The 18,076-nt window shown below is 41.7% G+C and overlaps 1 protein-coding gene across 1 annotated transcript in view; it reads left to right on the top strand.

Moving 5' to 3' along the window:
- Positions 1-18,076, top strand: part of SLC6A11 (solute carrier family 6 member 11) — a 174,580-nt gene that overhangs the window by 129,389 nt on the left and 27,115 nt on the right. Inside the window, exons 7-8 of the mRNA XM_043963677.1 lie at positions 6,566-6,669; positions 17,050-17,174. Coding sequence (XP_043819612.1) covers positions 6,566-6,669; positions 17,050-17,174 — 229 coding nt within the window. The remainder of the gene's footprint in view (positions 1-6,565; positions 6,670-17,049; positions 17,175-18,076) is intronic.

Below are 18,076 nucleotides of genomic sequence, written 5' to 3'. Positions count from 1 at the left end.
ACTTGGCCACGCTCTCCTGGGCAGCAGCAGGCACACCTCTGTTCATCACAGTCTCCTCCCCAAAAGGGTGGTCCTTCAAAAAAACTTTTCAGTAGCATGTGCTCAACTCTCAAATGATTCAGCTAAAACTTCTGTTTTTTACCACACTATGTAGACTATTACAGTAACTTCCTCATTGGTCTCCCTGTGTCAAGTCTCTCCCCTTTCCAATCTACCCTCAAAATAGCTGCCAAATTGATATCCCTAACACACAGGTCAGACCAGTGAACTCCCCTGCTCACAAAGATCGAGAGACTCCTTATTGTCTCTGGGATAAAATACAAAATTCTCATCTTAGCATCTAAAGCCCTTCACGATCTGCCTCTAGCCTTCCTTTCCAAACTTATTTCACATTACTCCCTTTTATGCATTCTTTGGTCCAGTCAAACTAGACTCTTTGCTTTTCCCTGCATACAGCATTCCATCTCTCATTTTTGTATCTTTGTATAAGCTATACCCCAAAACTGGAATGCCTCCCCTCCTCACTTTTGCCTCTTGGTATCTAGCTTTCTTCAGATCTCAAACCAAGTGCCAACTACACAAGGTCCATCCCAACCTCCTTAGTTGTTGGCATCTCTCTGCCATGAAATCACATTATATTCACTTGCTATTTTATATTTACTTACCTGTATCCATCACTTCCACCCATGGAAACATAAAATTCTCGAGAGCAATGATTGTTTCATTTTCATTCTTGTATCTTCAGTGCCCGACACATAATACACATTTAGTGTTTGTTGAATGAATGCATCCTTCTTTCTGTAAACAAATCATCTCTCTCTCTCTCTCTCTCTCTCTCTCTCTCTCTCTCTCTCTCTCTCTCTCTCTCTCTCTCTCTCTCTCTCCCTTTCTCCAGAGATTCAGGCTTACATTTCCATTTTGAAGTTCCACAGTCCCTCAAACTCAATATGTTCAAAAGTAAGATCATTATCTTCCCCCTAAACCTTTCTTTCTGAGTTAACTGTTTTTACCAGTTATAACCACTGGTCATCCAGTCTCCCATTGTCTAAGAATTAACCATAAGTTTAGAGTTAGAAGGGATCAGAGAGCTCATAAAGTTTGCCCCCTCCCCTCATTTTTTTTTCAGCAACAAACATTTATTTTATTTTCCACTTACATGTAAGGGTAGTATTCAATATTCATTTCCATAAGATTTAGAGTTCCAAATTTTTCTCCCTCCCTCCCTCCCTTTCCTCCCCCCTCCACAAGATCACAATCAGGTTATATGTGTACAATCCACAAGTTCTATAAGTTCTTTCTATAGGGGTGCATAGTAAGCTTCCTAATTAGTTCCTTGAGATTGTCTTGGATCATTGCACTGCTGAGAGTAGTTAAGTCATTCACAATTGCTCATTGAATAATACTGCTATCACTACACACAATGTCCTCCCAGCTCTGCTCACTTCACTATACATCGATGTTCATTGGTCTTTCCAGGTTTTGGGGGGATTGTTTGACATTTCCTGTAGCACAATACCATTCCACTACAATCATATAACACAGCTTTTTCTATCATTCCTCAATTGATGGACATTCCCTTGATTTTCAATTCTTAGCCTCCACCAAGAGCTGCTATAAATATTTTTTGTACAATTTTCCCCCTTTTCTCTTTTTCATGATTACTATTGTTAACTGTTTCCCTTCCACCCTATTCCCTTCCCCATGATATTTATTCTATTATCCATCTTCTTTCATCCTATCACTCTTCAAAAGGGACTTGCTTCTGTCTGTCCCCTCCCCCACTCTGCCCTTCCTTCTTTTGTCCCTCTCTCTTTATCCCCTTCCCCTCTTATTTTCTTGCAGGGTTAGAGAGATTACTCCACCCAATTGAGTGTGTACATTATTTCCTCCTTTAGCCAATTCTTATGAGATTGAGGTCTTTGAGGCAATTCTGATGAGTGTTAGGCTCATTTACTGCCCAGATTAAACAGATTACTCCACCCAGTTGAGTGTGTCTGTTCATCCCTCCTTGAGGCAGCTCTGTTGAGTTTAAGGTCTTTGAGCCTTTTCTGATGAGTATAAAATTCATTTACTGCCCTGCTCCTCTCTCATCTCTTCCCCCACTCCATAAGCCTTTTCCTGTTTCTTTCATGTAGGATTTCACCTCTGCCCTTCCCCCTCCCCCAGTGAATTCCCTTCACCCCTCAATTTAACCCTAAAGATGTCATCAGCTAGCTAAGTGACACAGTGGACAATGCATCATCCCTGGACCCAGGGGGATCCCAGCCAAAACCCGGCCTCAGAAACAAGACAGTTGCCCACAGTATGACCCCAGGTATGTCCCCCAGCTCCAATGTTTTATGGTTCTCTAGGGTCTTATATTTGAAAGTCAAATTTGCCATTCAGTTCAGGTCTTTTCATCACAAATATCTGAAAGTCTTCTTTTTCATTAAAGTCCCATTTTTTCCGCTGAAAGCTAAGTTTTTCTGGGTAGGTGATTCTTGGTTGTAATCCCATTTCCTTTGCCCTTTGGAATATCATATTCCATGCCCTCCGGTCCTTTGATGTAGAAGCTGCTAGATCTTGTGCTATTATGACTGGGGCTCCACAGTACTTGAATTCTTTCTTTTTGGCAGCTTGCAATATTTTCTCCTTGACCTGAGAGCTCTGGAATTTGGCTATAATATTCCTAGGAGTTTTCCTTTGGGGATCTCTTTCTGGAGGTGATCGGTGGATTCTTTCAATTTCTATTTTAGCTTCTTCTAGAATTTCAGGGCAATTTTCCCTGAGAATATCTTGGAAGATGGTGTCTAAGCTCTTTCCTTGATCATGGTTTTCAGGTAGATCAATAATTTTCAAATTATCTCTCCTGGACCTATTTTCCAGGTCAGCAGTTTTTCCCAGAAGATGTTTCACATTGCCCTCTATTTTTTTATTCATTTGGATTTGCTTTATTGTGTCTTGGTTTCTCATAAAGTCACTGGATTCCATTTGTTCAATCCTAATTCTTAGGCAATTATTTTCATCAGAGAGCTTTTGTACCTCCTTTTCCATTTGGCCAATTTGACTTTTCAAGCTGTTGACTTTTTTCTCATATCTTTCCTGCTTTACCCTCATTTCTCTTTCCATTTTTTCCTCTATCTCTCTAACTTTATCTTCAAAGTCCTTTTTGAGCACCTCTGTGGCCTGAGACCAATTCGTATTTTTCTTGGAAGCTTTAGATATGGGGGCCCTGATGTTGACATCTTCCTCTGAGGGTGCCCCTTGGTGTTCCTTGTTACTGAAGAAACTTTATATGGTCCTCACCTTTCTCTGTCGGCTCATCTTGCCTTTCTTTTTTTTGTTTGTTTTTTTTTTGTTTTGTTTTCAGGGCAATGGGGATTAAGTGACTTGCCCATGGTCACACAGCTAGTAAGTGTCAAGTGTCTGAGGCTGGATTTGAACTCAGGTACTCCTGAATCCAGAGCCAGTGCTTTATCCACCGCGCCATCTAGCTGCCCCGCCTTTCTTTTACTAGACTTTTATCTCCTTAAAGTGGGGCACTGTTTCCGGGCTGCAGTATCCCAAGCTTAAGAAGTCCCAGGTGGTATGATATAAGGAGAATCAGGTTCTTCCCTTGCCCAGCCTGTTCCCTGGTCCTTAGATGACCCCAGACCAACTTGCTAATCAACCAGCTTTGTGTGTTGTGGTTGTCAGCTCTGATGAGCCTGTGGCCCACCCCCACCCCCCCACCTGGGCCACTGCTACTCGGGCCTACTTCCTGGTTCTCAGCAGGGGTGTAAACTCCAAATTCTGCCTTAGCACCAGCATATACCTCTGTAGTCTCACTCCTGCCCAGGGCTCAGCCCACTCACCAGACTGTGAGCTTAGTTTCAGACGACACTGATGCTTTAGCTGATTCAGAGGCTCTGGGGTCTCCTTCTCTGGTGAGGCCTTCCTGGGCCTGGATCTGCGTCAGGGTGACTGTAGGGTTGGGCTCAACTCCTGTATCAGCACAGCAGCTCCCTCCTTCTGACCTTCCAAGCCATTCTTGGTTAGAAGATTATTTCAGCACATTCTTCTGTGAGTTTTGCTGCTCTGGGCATTTTCCTATGGCATTATTTGGATAGTTTTTGGTGTGATCGTGTCATGAGTTTGGGAGCTCACTGCCTTTCCTCTGCCATCTTGGCTTCGCCAATAAAATTTTTAAAAAGAAAACTACAGGGGCAGCTAGATGGCTCAGTGGATAGAGCTCCAGCCCTGGATTCAGGAGGACCTGAGTTCAAATCCGGCATCAGACACTTAATAATTACTAGCTGTGTGACACTGGGCAAGTCACTTAACCCCAAATGCCTCATCAAAAAAACAAAACAAAACAAAACAAAAAAACCCCAAAAAACTACACACACACATACACACACACAGAGTAATAATGTAAATGAAAATAATAATGTCAAAGATAGCTTTACTCTGATTAATTGTAGCATGACCAATTTGAGTTCCTGAGGACAGATGATAAGATACACTTTCCTCCTCTCAGTAAAAAGGTGAGGACGGTAGGTATTTGATATCTCATAAATTATCAGATATAGTTACTTAGTTTTGCTTGACTATTTTCCTTCTGTTGTTATACTAACAAGATTTATTGCTAACTGGAAGAGCAAACAAAATTCAGGAATTTTGTTGTTGGCAGTTATGAAAATAAAGGCAGAAATCTAGAACAAAAGCAATCCATCTGTCCTACCTCTCCTTTTCCAGTCTTGCTCCTGGATTGATTTGTACGGCAACCAAGGGCATGATAAGATTCAAATGAATCCCTTTACCATAGTTCCAGTTCGCAATTTTGTAGTTGTGCAAAATGGATTTCCTAGCTATCCACGCTTCCAAAGAGAACATGTGAAGTTCTGAAAGTTAGGAGATCTGTCTACTCTGCCACCACATGCTTGTCCCCCGCCTCCCCTCCTTTTACAGATCAGTACACAGACACAGAAACATTAATCTATTTCACCAGTTAGGTAGTATTTAATCTGAAGCTAAGTGCTTCTTCAATCTAAATACAGTAGTTTAACCATTATACTACACTGCATTCACTGTTGCTGTTGGTTCTTCTTCCTCATTTTTTTTTGGGGGGGGTGAGGAAATTGTGGTTAAGTGACTTGCTCAGGGTCACACAGCTAGTGTCGTGTCTGAGGCTAGATTTGAACTCAGGTCCTCCTGACTCCAGGGCCAGTGCTCTATCCACTGCGCCACCTAGCTGCCCCCTTTCCTCATTTCTTATATCCACCTCTGTAATAAAATTTTTACATCCGTGTCTTTCTATTTCATTGCTACCACCTGCATAAGTGCCCTCATTACTGGCCAATGGAATTATCAAAATAGGATTCTTCAAAATGGATCTTCTCTCCTCTACTTGCTCCCCCTTCTAATCTATGCTTCATATCCCTGCTAGATTAAATTTTCTTATGCACTTCTCTGCTCAAACATCTCCAGTGGCTCCTTATTGCCCATTCAATAAAGTTCAAACTTATTTGCCTAATATTCACAGTTCTCCATAGCTGGGTACCATACTTTTCCAACCTTATTTCATATAATTCTCCATATGCTTACTCTATACTCTCTCCAAATGGGACCATTAGCCATACCTTAAATAGGTGATGAGTTTTTACATTTCTTTGTTTGTGTCTTCTAACATCTTTTCCTATGCACAGAATGTATTCCCTCCTCTACTTTGACATTTACATTTTTACTAATTCTTTAAAGTCCAACTAAAATGCAACTTCCTCCCAGAAGCCTTCTGTGACCAGCCTCTTGTTAATAACAATCTTCCCCTTCTGTCCTCAGTTCTATATCTCTCTAAGTTACATATAGTATTTTATGTCATAGCTGCATCTTTTTGTTTCTTATCTCCCCCACTACATTGCAAGCTCCTTCAGAGCAGTGATTGTGTCTTATTTAAATTTTATATAACCTGCTGTACCTAGCCTAGATCTCTGCATAAAATAGGTGCTTAATAATTGTTGCAGAATGAATGAGTGTATGATAGCATTGGTTTACAGAAAAAGAAAAACATTCGAATTAGTCATTGAAGTTGTGGCAAAGAAGCAATTTCTCTATCACTGAAGTGACCAAGCAGTGAGTTGCTGGATAAACTGTGGTGGATTCATACTTCCAATTCTTAAAATCCTGTGATTCATTAAGAAGCCAATTAAAATTAATTGAGATGTTTTACTTATTAAACCAAACCCAAGAACAACACATTCTCTTTTTTAAAACTGTATTGGGGGGCAGCTAGGTGGCATAGTGGATAGAGCACCGGTCCTGGAGTCAGGAGGACCTGAGTTCAAATCTGCCTTCAGACACTTAACACTTACTAGCTGTGTGATCCTAGGCAAGCCACTTAACCCCAATTGCCTCACAAAAGAAAAACCCGAAAAACAACCCCCCCCCAAAAAAAACCCCCAAAAGTGTATTGGTCCACTATATGAATATTTCTCAATTCTGATCCTAGCTGGTTTCCCAAGGAGACAAACAAGAAGCAATATCTCCTCCTATGTCTGCTCCTGTCTGATCCCTCCTCTGCTGTGATTCCTGTGGTCTCTCCCTGCAGGTCTGGGTAGATGCTGGAACTCAGATATTTTTCTCCTATGCCATCTGCCTGGGATGCTTGACCGCACTGGGAAGTTACAACAATTATAATAACAATTGCTACAGGTAAGTCTCTCATACTACTCACAAACCAAGCCTCAGTCTTTATTCCTAGCACCTTTTATGGTACAGGTTAGTTTTCAGAGTCCTCAGTGTAGACTGAGCTTTCTTGCTCTTCTAGGTCAATGGCAAAGATGAATTTAATCAGTGGCTCTGTCTCTGGGTCCTTCTGGTTTCTGAATTTGACCAAAATGACAAGGGACTGACCTTGACTGGAGAGTTCAAGTGACATTTCAACATCTTGGGGCCAAGAAGCTGCTTAAATATAAGGAGTCATCTTCTGTATTCTTTCCTTAAGGATGCACAGGCAGTTTGGAGAGGAAATTTGTGCTTGGAAAGTGCCCCAACTGCCTTGGGAAATGAACCCCCTTCTGTATCTTCCATGGTCAAGTGTGATGAAGTTGGTGCTCCTCCACAGGAAAAGAGAACTTGACAGGAAGGGCTGCTCTGTCTTCAGCAGTGTCATTAGGAAAGTGGACGTTATTGGCTCCACGTAACATAGGAGTACACCTGATATGTCAATCCAGGGGCAGTAGTGCAGCCGAGCGGCCTCCCCCATTGACCTTTCAGCATTTGGGGTGGCTACTAATTCTCCCTGTATAGGATGCAGCAGGGTGGGTGGCAAGTGCCCTTCAAAATCATATTAAAACTTTAAACAGGGGCAGCTAGGTGGCCCAGTGGATAAAGCACTTGCCCTGGACTCAGGAGGACCTGAGCTCAAATCCGGCCTCAGACACTTGACACTTACTAGCTGTGTGACCCTGGGCAAGTAACTTAAGCCCCATTGCCCTGCAAAAAAAAAATTTAATTAAAATAAAAAAAACCCTTTAAATAGATACAAAATAGATTTCTTTGGGGAAAGTTTGGGGATCACTAATCTGGCTTAATCTTATTTTTCTTCAGTTTAGTTCAGTTTGATAGGACATTTAGTATTATCAATAAATTATCATTAATATAGTAAATTAATCATATAAATATACTGTCATAGACATAAAATTAATATGTGGGCATTAAAGTGAATATACATCATAGAAACAAAATGATAAATTAAAACTAATGATCATATGAAGATTTATATAGTACTTAAAGGTTTGCAAAGTACTTTATCTCATTTATCTTCCCAACAGCTCTGAAGGGTAGGTGCTTTTATTATCTTCATTCTATAGTTGAAGAAACTAAGGCAGACAGAGGTTAAAGTGACTTGTCCAGGGTAAAGTGAGTATTTGGGGCAGGATTTGAACTGGTCTTCCTGATTCCAAGTCCACCGTTCTATCCACTGGGATACCTAGCTACATTGTGTGACTAGCCACAAAGGTGAATAAAAAAGAATCCTTACTCTAGAGAGGAGGCTTTTTTTAAACCTGTGTGTGAGTGTGGGTTATAGACCCCTTGGGCATAATGGTGAAGCCTATGGACACCTAGGAATAATAATTTTAAATGTTTAGGGTGAAAGACGCAGGATTACAAAGTCTATAATGGATTCAATTCATTTGGGAGGGGGAATGGGGACAAAGGTGGGAGAGGAGAAAAGGAGAAGAGAACATAACTGTCCTTGGTATTTTGACCATGAACTGGCAGGCTCTCTAGCCTTGGCCTTTTCCTTATATATCCTCAAAAGGTGCTCATATTCCAACAATGGGCTAGACCCAACTGTTCTGTTCGTTTGACTGCCTTGTCTCTTCCTTTCATGAATATTCTTTGGTCTTTAAAATCCAGGGTCGACAAGCAATACCCTTTCCTGTCATTTTCACTCATTTGAGTGGAATTTTTTCCCCATTATTCAAGGTTATGATGCTGGGTGTTAGAAAGAAAAAGAGCAAGCCATTCAAGTGCAAAAGAATCAAGTGAGAAATGCTCTCTGGGGAAAGAGAAGGGGAGGGATGCAGGGGAAAAATCCACGTGACATAAAAAACAAGAGACAGCAAAAACAATCTATTTTTAAAACATCTCTGGTTTAATAAAAAAAGAATCTACTGCAAAATTTTAAAAGCCGTAATTTTTCTTATAGAACAGAACAAAGAGAAAAACTACCCAATGAAACAATATAAACAAACAGAACCAAATATATTGCATTATAATTTGAGTCCAATTACAGGAAATAACTTACTTTAAATCTATAGGGTGCAATTATAAAGTAACATTAGTGATTTTTAAAAATAACAAACCTATCCCTCCTCTAAGGTTCCCCATTTCTGTTGACAACACCCATGACCCTTATAGCACCATGATTCACATATTTCTCTTTGGTCTCAGTAGGTAGAACCAGGAACAGTGGGTAGAAGTCAAAGAGGTTCCCCCCCCCCAAAAAAAAAAAAGAAGTTGAAGAGGAATCCAGGTTCACAATCTTGGAGTCATCCTTGACTCTTCTCTTTCTCTATATCTAGTGAGTGGCCAGGTCTTGTTCATACTACCTCCATAACGTCCCTCAAACCCACCTCCCTTCTCCCCATTCACATAGCTCCTATTGCAGATTATATTCTCATCACTTCTTGCCTGGACTATTGCAATAGCTCCTCCCCATTAGTCTCCTGCCTTCAGTCTCTTATTTTTCCAACCCATCCTCCCCATAGCTGGCAAATCCTATTTCTAAAACACAGATCAGATCATGACACTTCCCTCTTAAACAAATTGCCAATGGTTTCTTACTTTAAGATGCAGAATCATCAAGCCAGCATTCACAGCTATCTCAGTCTTGTTCCTACCTATCTTCCCACTTTTACTGCATATTTTACTTCTCACCATCCACTCTCCATCCCAGTCAAACTGTCCCTCTAACTATTGCTCATATATAGCATAATATCTTCCACTTCTGTGCCTTTGCACACTCATGGTTCCCCACCTACATCTGACATGTAATTACCCCCTTGCTTCTGCCTCCCAGAATCACTAGCTTCCTTCAAAGTATAGTTCAGGTTCCACCTCCTACTTGACCTATTGGCCAATAACTCCAGACCTCCCTCTTGAAATTTGTAGGGTTGTGAATGTCTATTTTATATTGACTTAATTGTAAATATGCTCAATCTTTGAGTACAATTCATGTGCCTTGAGGGGAGGGTCTGTTTCCATTTTTTTAACCTCTACTAAAACCTGAGATATTTAATACATGTTTGTTGGATTGAGTCAAATTGAACAGCCATGGCAGAATTTAGACCAATGAGTGTTGTTCTTATCAGTATCAGAGATAATGCACTTACTTAGCTGAATTGCATTGGTGCAAAACACTTTGGGACTGCCTTTCTGGGAACTGAAATAAGAGGAATTTAGAACTTGAAAGAACAACAAAGAGACTACTAATCCAGTGTCTTGAAGTAATCTGTCTACAGGACACTTTAGATCTTGAAACATATTAATAGAAGCTCATAAAATGCTATTTGGTGTGACTTGAGTCTCTTACATCAGTCACTGACTGGCAAGATGACTTGATGCAAGTTTCTTCCCCTCTGTGGACTCAGTTTCCCCATCTATAATAATACAGTCAAACTTGATTCTCTCTAAAGTCCCTTTTAGCTCTAACATTATATGAACTCTATGAAGACACTTAAGATAAAGGGAGGGATAGGGAAATTTGGGAGCAAAATAGAGAAATTAAGTCTAAAAGTGACCAGACATGACAAGTGGGATAGTAGTATACAGCCACAAGAGCATTTACTTTGCTTAAGCACTCAACCACAATCTGAAGTCTGGTTCTCTGCTCTTGTATGTTTCTCTGCTTCCTCTCATGGTGTCCAGCAATAATAACATACTTTTCTATAGTGCTTTAAGTTTAAAAAGTTTTTCCCTTGTAACAGCTCTATGAAAGAGGTAGTACAAATATTATTATACCTGGGGGGTTGTTGTTGTTGCTTTTGGTGAGGTAATTGGGGTTAAGTAACTTGCTCAGGGTCACACAACTAGTGTCAAGTGTCTGAGGCTGGATTTGAACTCAGGTCCTCTTGACTCCAGGGCCCATGCTCTATCCATTGCACCACTTAGCTGCCACCTATACTAGTTTTACAGATGAAGAAATGGAAGCTCGGAAACATTAAGTGACTTGCCTGTGAGCACATACCTAGTGAGCATCAGACATCTCCCTTCAATGGAGAAAGCTGGGGCTATTGTATGTGCATGCCTGTCTCACAATCCTTCCATTTATCCAATCACCAGAGTGATTAATTTCATCCTTTTGCAGCAGAAGGTAAATTCCAAAAAGTTTTATGGTAAAACCAGAATATTTGCTTCAGCCAAAATATTCCATGAACAACACCATTCAATTCAGACCTTACCGAAGTAATACTCTCCTTCATAACATCAGTAAGAGTCAGTGCATCATGATCTTAGGGGTAAATTAATCTGCTGCTCTGTCCATATTACTTGAATGTAGGAGGAAAGGAATGAAGGGAATTGTAAAAGAACCATGTCTGCAGAGGAAACCTTAGTGAGGTTGCATTGAACTTAACTTTATGCATGAATGTGTTTGTAGCTTATGAGTTTTGAAACAGGGATCAAAACACATTAGAAAGAAACAATGATTCTGCTATTCCAAACCCCTCCTTTTTTCAGATGAGGAAACTGATGGCCAGAGAGGGAGAGGGACTTGCCAAAAGGTTCAGTTAATTAAAGTATTGACTGAAGTGGGAGCAGGACCCAGGGCTCCTAACTCCTAGTGCAGAGGGTTTTTTTTCACTATATAATGATTGGGAAACCAAAAGGTCATAACAGAAAAAGCTTTGGTCTGGGAGTTGTGAGATGTGGGTTTTGGTCCCAACTTAGACATGAACTTATTGGGTGAATGAAGAAAATACTTATCCAGAGAAACCTATTTTTCATTATCCACATGGATAGCCATGGATTGCTATAAAAGAGCCAAGAGAGTGGTGCAAGCCCTCATCACTTCTTGCTTGGGCTACTGCAATATCCTCTAAATTTGACATCTGGTCTCCAGACTCTGTCTGCTCCAATTGATCCTCCACCCAACTGCAAAAATTATCTTATAAAGCACTTTGTGAGCTTTAAAGTACTATGTAAATGCTTACTATTATGATCATTATTATTTTTTTTTAGTGAGGCAATTGGGGTTAAGTGACTTGCCCAGGGTCACACAGCTAGTAAGTGTTAAGTGTCTGAGGCCAGATTTGAACTCAGGTACTCCTGACTCCAGGGCCGGTGCTCTATCCACTGCGCCATCTAGCTGCCCCCTATTATGATCATTATTGTTATTGGTAGTGGTGCTGTCTTCTTAAAGCAAAAATCTGACCATGCCAATTCCTTGCTCAAGAAACTTCAATGTCTCCCTATTGCCTCTAAGATAAATTACACACTCCATAAGGAGTCATTTAAAGCCTTTGCAATCTGGCTCCAGCCTTTCTTTCTAAATCAAGTGCACATATTTCCCCTTTGTGAACTCCATGTCATAGCCCCAGTGGTCTATCTGCTGCCTCCCAAACTAAACTACACACACACACACACACACACACACACACACACACACACACACACACCCCTTTACCTTCACACAAGCTACTCTGCCTTCCTAGAATATGCTTGTTCATCTCTGCCCTTTTAGAATCCAGAACAGCAATATCTTCACCATATTCCACAGGAAGCCTTTTCCAATCCCCCTAATTTTGAATGTTGCCTCTCTCTTCCTCAAATGATGTTCTATCTTTTTTGTCCGTCCCCCACCTCTAGCTCCTTAAGAGCTGGGGCTGGGGTTTTGTTGTTGGGTTTGGGTTTTTTTTGGCCTTTCTTTATATGCCAAGTTCAGTGCCTGGCACAAAGCTTAATAGACCCTAGCTGATTGAATGATTTGCAACTTCAGGAAAGGGATTGTTTTTATTTTGCACTTGTGTCCCAGAATGGAGCACAGTGCCTTGGGCATAGAAGATGCTAACTAAGTGCTTTTGAAAAATTGGATTGGATTGAATCAATTCTTAGCCAGGAGGGAGAAGATTAGTCCAGGATGGACAAAGCCAGAGAAAAGAATCTTTCAGGAGCTTAGGACCAGTTCCTTCCTTTGCTCCAGGAAACAGGTTCAAAATGAGCCCTACCAACTACAAGATCAGATTCTGGGCTCTGGAAGTGGATGAGAACTAGTCTAACCATCTAGTCCAGCTCTGGCAACTTAGGTCCTGATAGGTTAAATGACCTAAAATCACTCTGCAATGTTAAGTAGCTGAACCAGTACCCAATCCCAGTTCCATATGGGAGCCAAACAAACAAACAAAGCTAACAAGGTCTTCAGCTCCATTCAAAGAGGCACAACTTCTAAAACTAAAGCAGTAATTGTCCTGTGGTACTTTGCTCCTGGTGGAGCATGCTCAGCTCCAGGTACCACATTTTGAATTCGATGTTGATAAGGAGAGGGTAACTAGGATGCTGAATGACCTCTAATCTGTACCCTAAGAGGATGCTTTGAAGGAACTGTAGGTATTTAGCTGAGAAGACTCTTAGAGCTCTCTTCAGTTATTTAAATGGGTAGGGGAAGTGAGGTGGTACACTGAATAATGCACTGGCCTTGAAGTTGGGAGAATGAGTTCAAATCTTACCTCAGACACTGTGGGACCCTGGGCAAGTCATTTAACCCCAATTGCCTTAAACATTTGGGGCCATCTCCAGTTGTCCTGATATGTATAAACACACATATGTGTGTATTATACATAAATATATCTTTTGCCATATATGCATATACACATAGACATACACCTATAATGTATCTTTTTAAAGCTACTGGACACAGAGAGTGAGGCTGGTGACCTTGCACAGCCCTCCCTCATTTAAATCCAATTCACTGCAAGTTAGGATATCACCCCAATGTCATGGGTACTCTTCCTGAATGAAGGACAAACTACAACATACTGAAATGGACTGTCCCATGGAAGTGGGATAAGACTTGCTTTGCTTGGCTCTGGAGGGCAGAAGGAGAAGCACTGGATAGGAGAGGCAAAGAGGTCAGTGGCAGCTGATGTAAATTTCCTCCCAGTTGAAGCTATCCTTCAACGGAGATGGACTGCCCCTCACTGAAAGGGCAGAGTCCTCCTGATCTGGGTTAGATAAGGGTGTCTAGGTTCTCTTTCGCTCCTAAAATTCTGGGCTTCTGCGACTCCAAACCAATGCTTTCCACTCCACCATGGTGTCTCTACTTTGACCTTCTCTACTGTCCCTGGCCTTGCACCTCAAATGCAGAACTCCAGCTGCTTTAGAAGAAAGTTTTCTCCAGGCTTGTGGATAGGGCTGCCATAAGCCTTCATTCAATCCTCAGTTCTTACTCTGCTCATTGTGATGGTGTGTCTGGCACTGAATGCCTGAAACCCACGGCTCAGAGCCACTGGATTTACTCTCTTGCTCACATCCCAGTTCCTCCCCTTCAGTTTCATTTCCCACATAGACTCTGTCTGTGCTGAACTGCATGTCCTCCCTGGAGGTTGGGGGGCAGCTGCAGCGAGGTCAGATTAGTCCTCCACAGTGAGGGTTGGCAGGTCATTTAAAGACCCCAATTTCCTTGCAGCAATTGAGTTCCTCTCTCAACCCCTATTTCAGGGAAATGGCTTCTCAGAGATGGAATTCCTCACCCTGGGGATTTGCAATAATGAAAAGCACAAAAACATTTCTGCATCAGTAGAACCCATTGCTGATTACCCATTTCCCTGAAGGCCTCCTCCTCAGACTCCGACTTTCCTCCCCCTCCTCACATCTCTCTCTCATCCCTCCCCTTTGAGTCCCTAACATCATAGATTCAGAGCCTTCCAACCACCTCATTTTACAAGCAAGGAAACTGAGACATAGAGGGGTTAAGTGACTTAGCCAGACTCACATAGCTAGTAAATATCTGAGGCAGTATTTGAACCCAGACCAGGAGTGGTCAAATCACTTAACCTCTCTCGATCTCAGGGTTCTCTATAACATGATCCACTTAGACTTAATGGCCTCTGAGGTCTCTTTCAGCTCTCACTCTGACCCCGTAATTCTCTGAGCTCTGCTTTGTTTGGAGTGATTTCCTTTCCACCCACAGAAATGAGATCCTAATGTTCATAATCTTATTTGTGCTATGGGTCCCTTTAAGGTCCCATAGGGGAATCCTGTAGACCCTTCTCAGAAAAAAAAATTATAATTGAAGGAAAAGTTAATAATTTAGTGAAAATGAAAATTCAGGGTTTTTCCCATCCAAGGTCACAGACCTCCTGATGTTTGCCCACTAACTCTTTGAAGGTTCAGGGACCTAAGGTAAGAACTAGTCTAGGGGGCAACTAGGTGGTGCAGTGGATAAAGCACCAGCCCTGGATTCAGGAGGACCTGAGTTCAAATCCGACCTCAGATACTTGACACTTACAAGCTGTGTGACCCTGGGCAAGTCACTTAACCTTCGTTGCCCTGCAAAAGCCAACAACAACAACAAAAAACAAAAACAACAACAAAAAACCTTGTTCTAATTGTTTCTCCCACCCTTGGGCAGCCCCTTCACATAATTTTATCAAGAAAGCATTTATTAACTGACAAATATGTACCAGGCACTGTGCTAGGAAATAAATACAAGGTAATTTGGAGGATGGGGCATGGGGAGAGGGAGCACTAGCTTTTGAGAAATAAGGAAAGTCTCCCTGTAAGAGAGGGAGCTGAGCTGAGCTTTGAAGAAAGTGAGTTTCTAAAAATGAAAGTAAAAAGAGAGTGGATTCCAGGCATAGGGGAATGACACATGCAAAGGCAGGGATGTCAGAGCTGTGAGGCCCATCTGAGAGGAACAACAAAAAGTCGGTTTGGTTGGGCCATGGAAGGGTTGCAATGTTTTCTAATCGTGTGTGATTATAGTGACTCACATTTCTATAATAAATTGAAACATTCCCCCCCCCCCAGGTATCATCATTCCCATTTTACATATGAAGAAATTGAGTCAGTGTTTTTAATCTTCTCAGGGCCATACAACCAGTAACTGTCACAGCTAGGACTGGAACCCAGGTCTTTTAATGCCAAAAGTAGGGCTTCCCCATCCTGACTCCACTCTTGTAGGTTGTGCTAAATAGTTTCACTGAAAACCTTCAGGAATTCCAGTTCCCTTTTAAGGGGATAAGGTGGGGGGACATGGGACTCCCTCAGATTCTTTTCCCCTAGTTTCATATAGTTCCAGGTGTAATATGGGGAGAAACTGGCTTCTGTCCCTTCTTGCTGTTGGTTGTCTATGCTCCATTTTTATAGTTTTAAAATTCAGAGGGAATTATGTATCCTTTGGCAAAGCACTGAATCTTTCTTGATTTCAATGGTATTTATCTATTCAATGGAAAGAATATCTGTTCTTATTATTCCATGGGATTACTGGAAGGTTAGAGCAGTGAATTTGAGGATCAGAGAATCTTTTTCCACTTAACTTCTTCCTCACCATGTGACTTCTAGCAAGTCCCTTCATATCTGATCCTCAGTTTCTTCATATGTAAAATGAGAATCACAACACTGACCCTGCCACCCTCCCAGGGCTGATGCAAGAATCAAATGACAGCTCTTTGTAATTTAACCCTAAATAAGCCTCAAGACAAACTTAAAATCTCACGATTATCGATTATCATTAGATATGGGAAAGAGGCTGAGAAAATATAAATCACTGAGCAAATGGTGTTACTGTGATGGTCACAGTTTGACAGAAAGCAGGAGATTGTTGCTGCACAGTTTAGTGGAGATTAAAAACAACTGCGAAGATCAAAAATAACAACTAACATTTATGTAGAGCTTATTATGTGCTAGGCACTGTGCTGAGTGATTATTATCTCATTTGATTCTCACAACAACCCTGGGAGGCAGGTGTTATTATTATCCGCATTTTACAGGTGAGGAAACTGAGGAAGAGAGGCATTAAATGATTTGCCGAGGGTCACAGACCTAGTAAGTGTCTATGGTCAAATTTGAACTCAGGCCTGACTCTCCATATACTATAGTGCCACCTAGTGACCCACAAAGAAGAAAGGGCTTGGGGGTAGGAAGACTGTTTCAAATTTCTCTGATGCTTATTAGTTGTTAAAGATTTAGAGCTGGAAGAGACCCTCAGTGGCCATCTCATCCAACCACTTCATTGTACAGTTGAGGAAACTGAAGTCCAAAGAGATGGATGACTTGCCCAAGGTCACACAGGGAATGATAGAGTTAGGATTTAAACACAGTTCTTTTGATTACACTGTGGGCAAGTTTCTCTAATCCTGATTCCCCATCCAGAAAATAAGAATAATACTATGTACGTTATTTAACAAAACTGTTGGGATAAAAGTTGCATATTACGAAGTATTACCTAAATATGAATTGTCCTTGTTACCAGCACACCCCAAAATAAGTACTATCCAGAGCCTCCCTGTGTGACTCAAAGTCTACACTCATATTCCGGAAGCTGTCCAGTGCCACCCCACCTAAGGTCCTCTTACTTCTTCCCTCCAGAGACTGCATCATGTTGTGCTGTCTGAACAGTGGCACCAGCTTCGTCGCAGGGTTTGCCATTTTCTCAGTCCTTGGCTTCATGGCGTATGAACAGGGGGTGCCCATTGCCGAGGTAGCAGAATCAGGTAAGTTTGCCTAGAAGAGAAGAGGTTTGTCTATTCATTTCTTTTTTTTTTTTTTTTTAGTGAGGCAATTGGGGTTAAGTTACTTGCTCAGGGTCACACAGCTAGTGTTAAGTGTCTGAGGCCGGATTTGAACTCAGGTACTCCTGACTCCAGGGCTGGTGCTCTATCCACTGAGCCACCTAGCTGTCCCTATTTGTTTCTTAATGTATTCATAAATTCTGTTTCGGGGGCAGCTAAGTAGCACACTGGATAAAGCACTGGTCCTGGATTCAGGAGGACCTGAGTTCAAAGTCGGCCTCAGACCCTTGACACTTACTAGCTGTGTGACCCTGGGCAAGTCATTTAACCCTCACTGCCCCCCCAAAATGAATGAATGAATGAATTTATGAATAAATAAATACATGAATGGATGGATGAATGGATGAATGAATTAATGTGGCGAACCCAGAGGGCTCTCTGTCACCCCTCTGACTGAGTTCCCCAGCCCCATACTTGAGCTGTGGTCACTGAAGCAGCAAGAGTTTCCTGGGAGACAATGCCTGGCCAGTCTCCCAGGGTCCGAGGAATTAGTTGTACTAACCTTGTCTCCCTCTGGGAGACAAGAGCCCTCTGGGTTCACCACAAATTAATAAATAAATAAATGAGTGAAGGAAGGAAGGAATGGATAGACAGATAAATGAATGAATGAATGAGTGGATGAATAAATAAATAAATGAATTCTGCTTCAAGACATCATACATAGGGCAGCTATGTGGCACAGTGGATAAAGCACCGGCCCTGGATTCAGGAGGACCTGAGTTCAAATGCAGCCTCAGACACTTAACACTTACTAGCTGCATGATCCTGGGCAAGTCACTTAACCCCAATTGCCTCACCCAAAAAAAAAAAAAAAGACATCATAC

Source organism: Dromiciops gliroides, chromosome 1, assembly GCF_019393635.1.
Source record: "Dromiciops gliroides isolate mDroGli1 chromosome 1, mDroGli1.pri, whole genome shotgun sequence".
NCBI lineage: Eukaryota > Metazoa > Chordata > Mammalia > Microbiotheria > Microbiotheriidae > Dromiciops > Dromiciops gliroides.
This window is presented reverse-complemented; position numbering and strand designations above follow the sequence as displayed.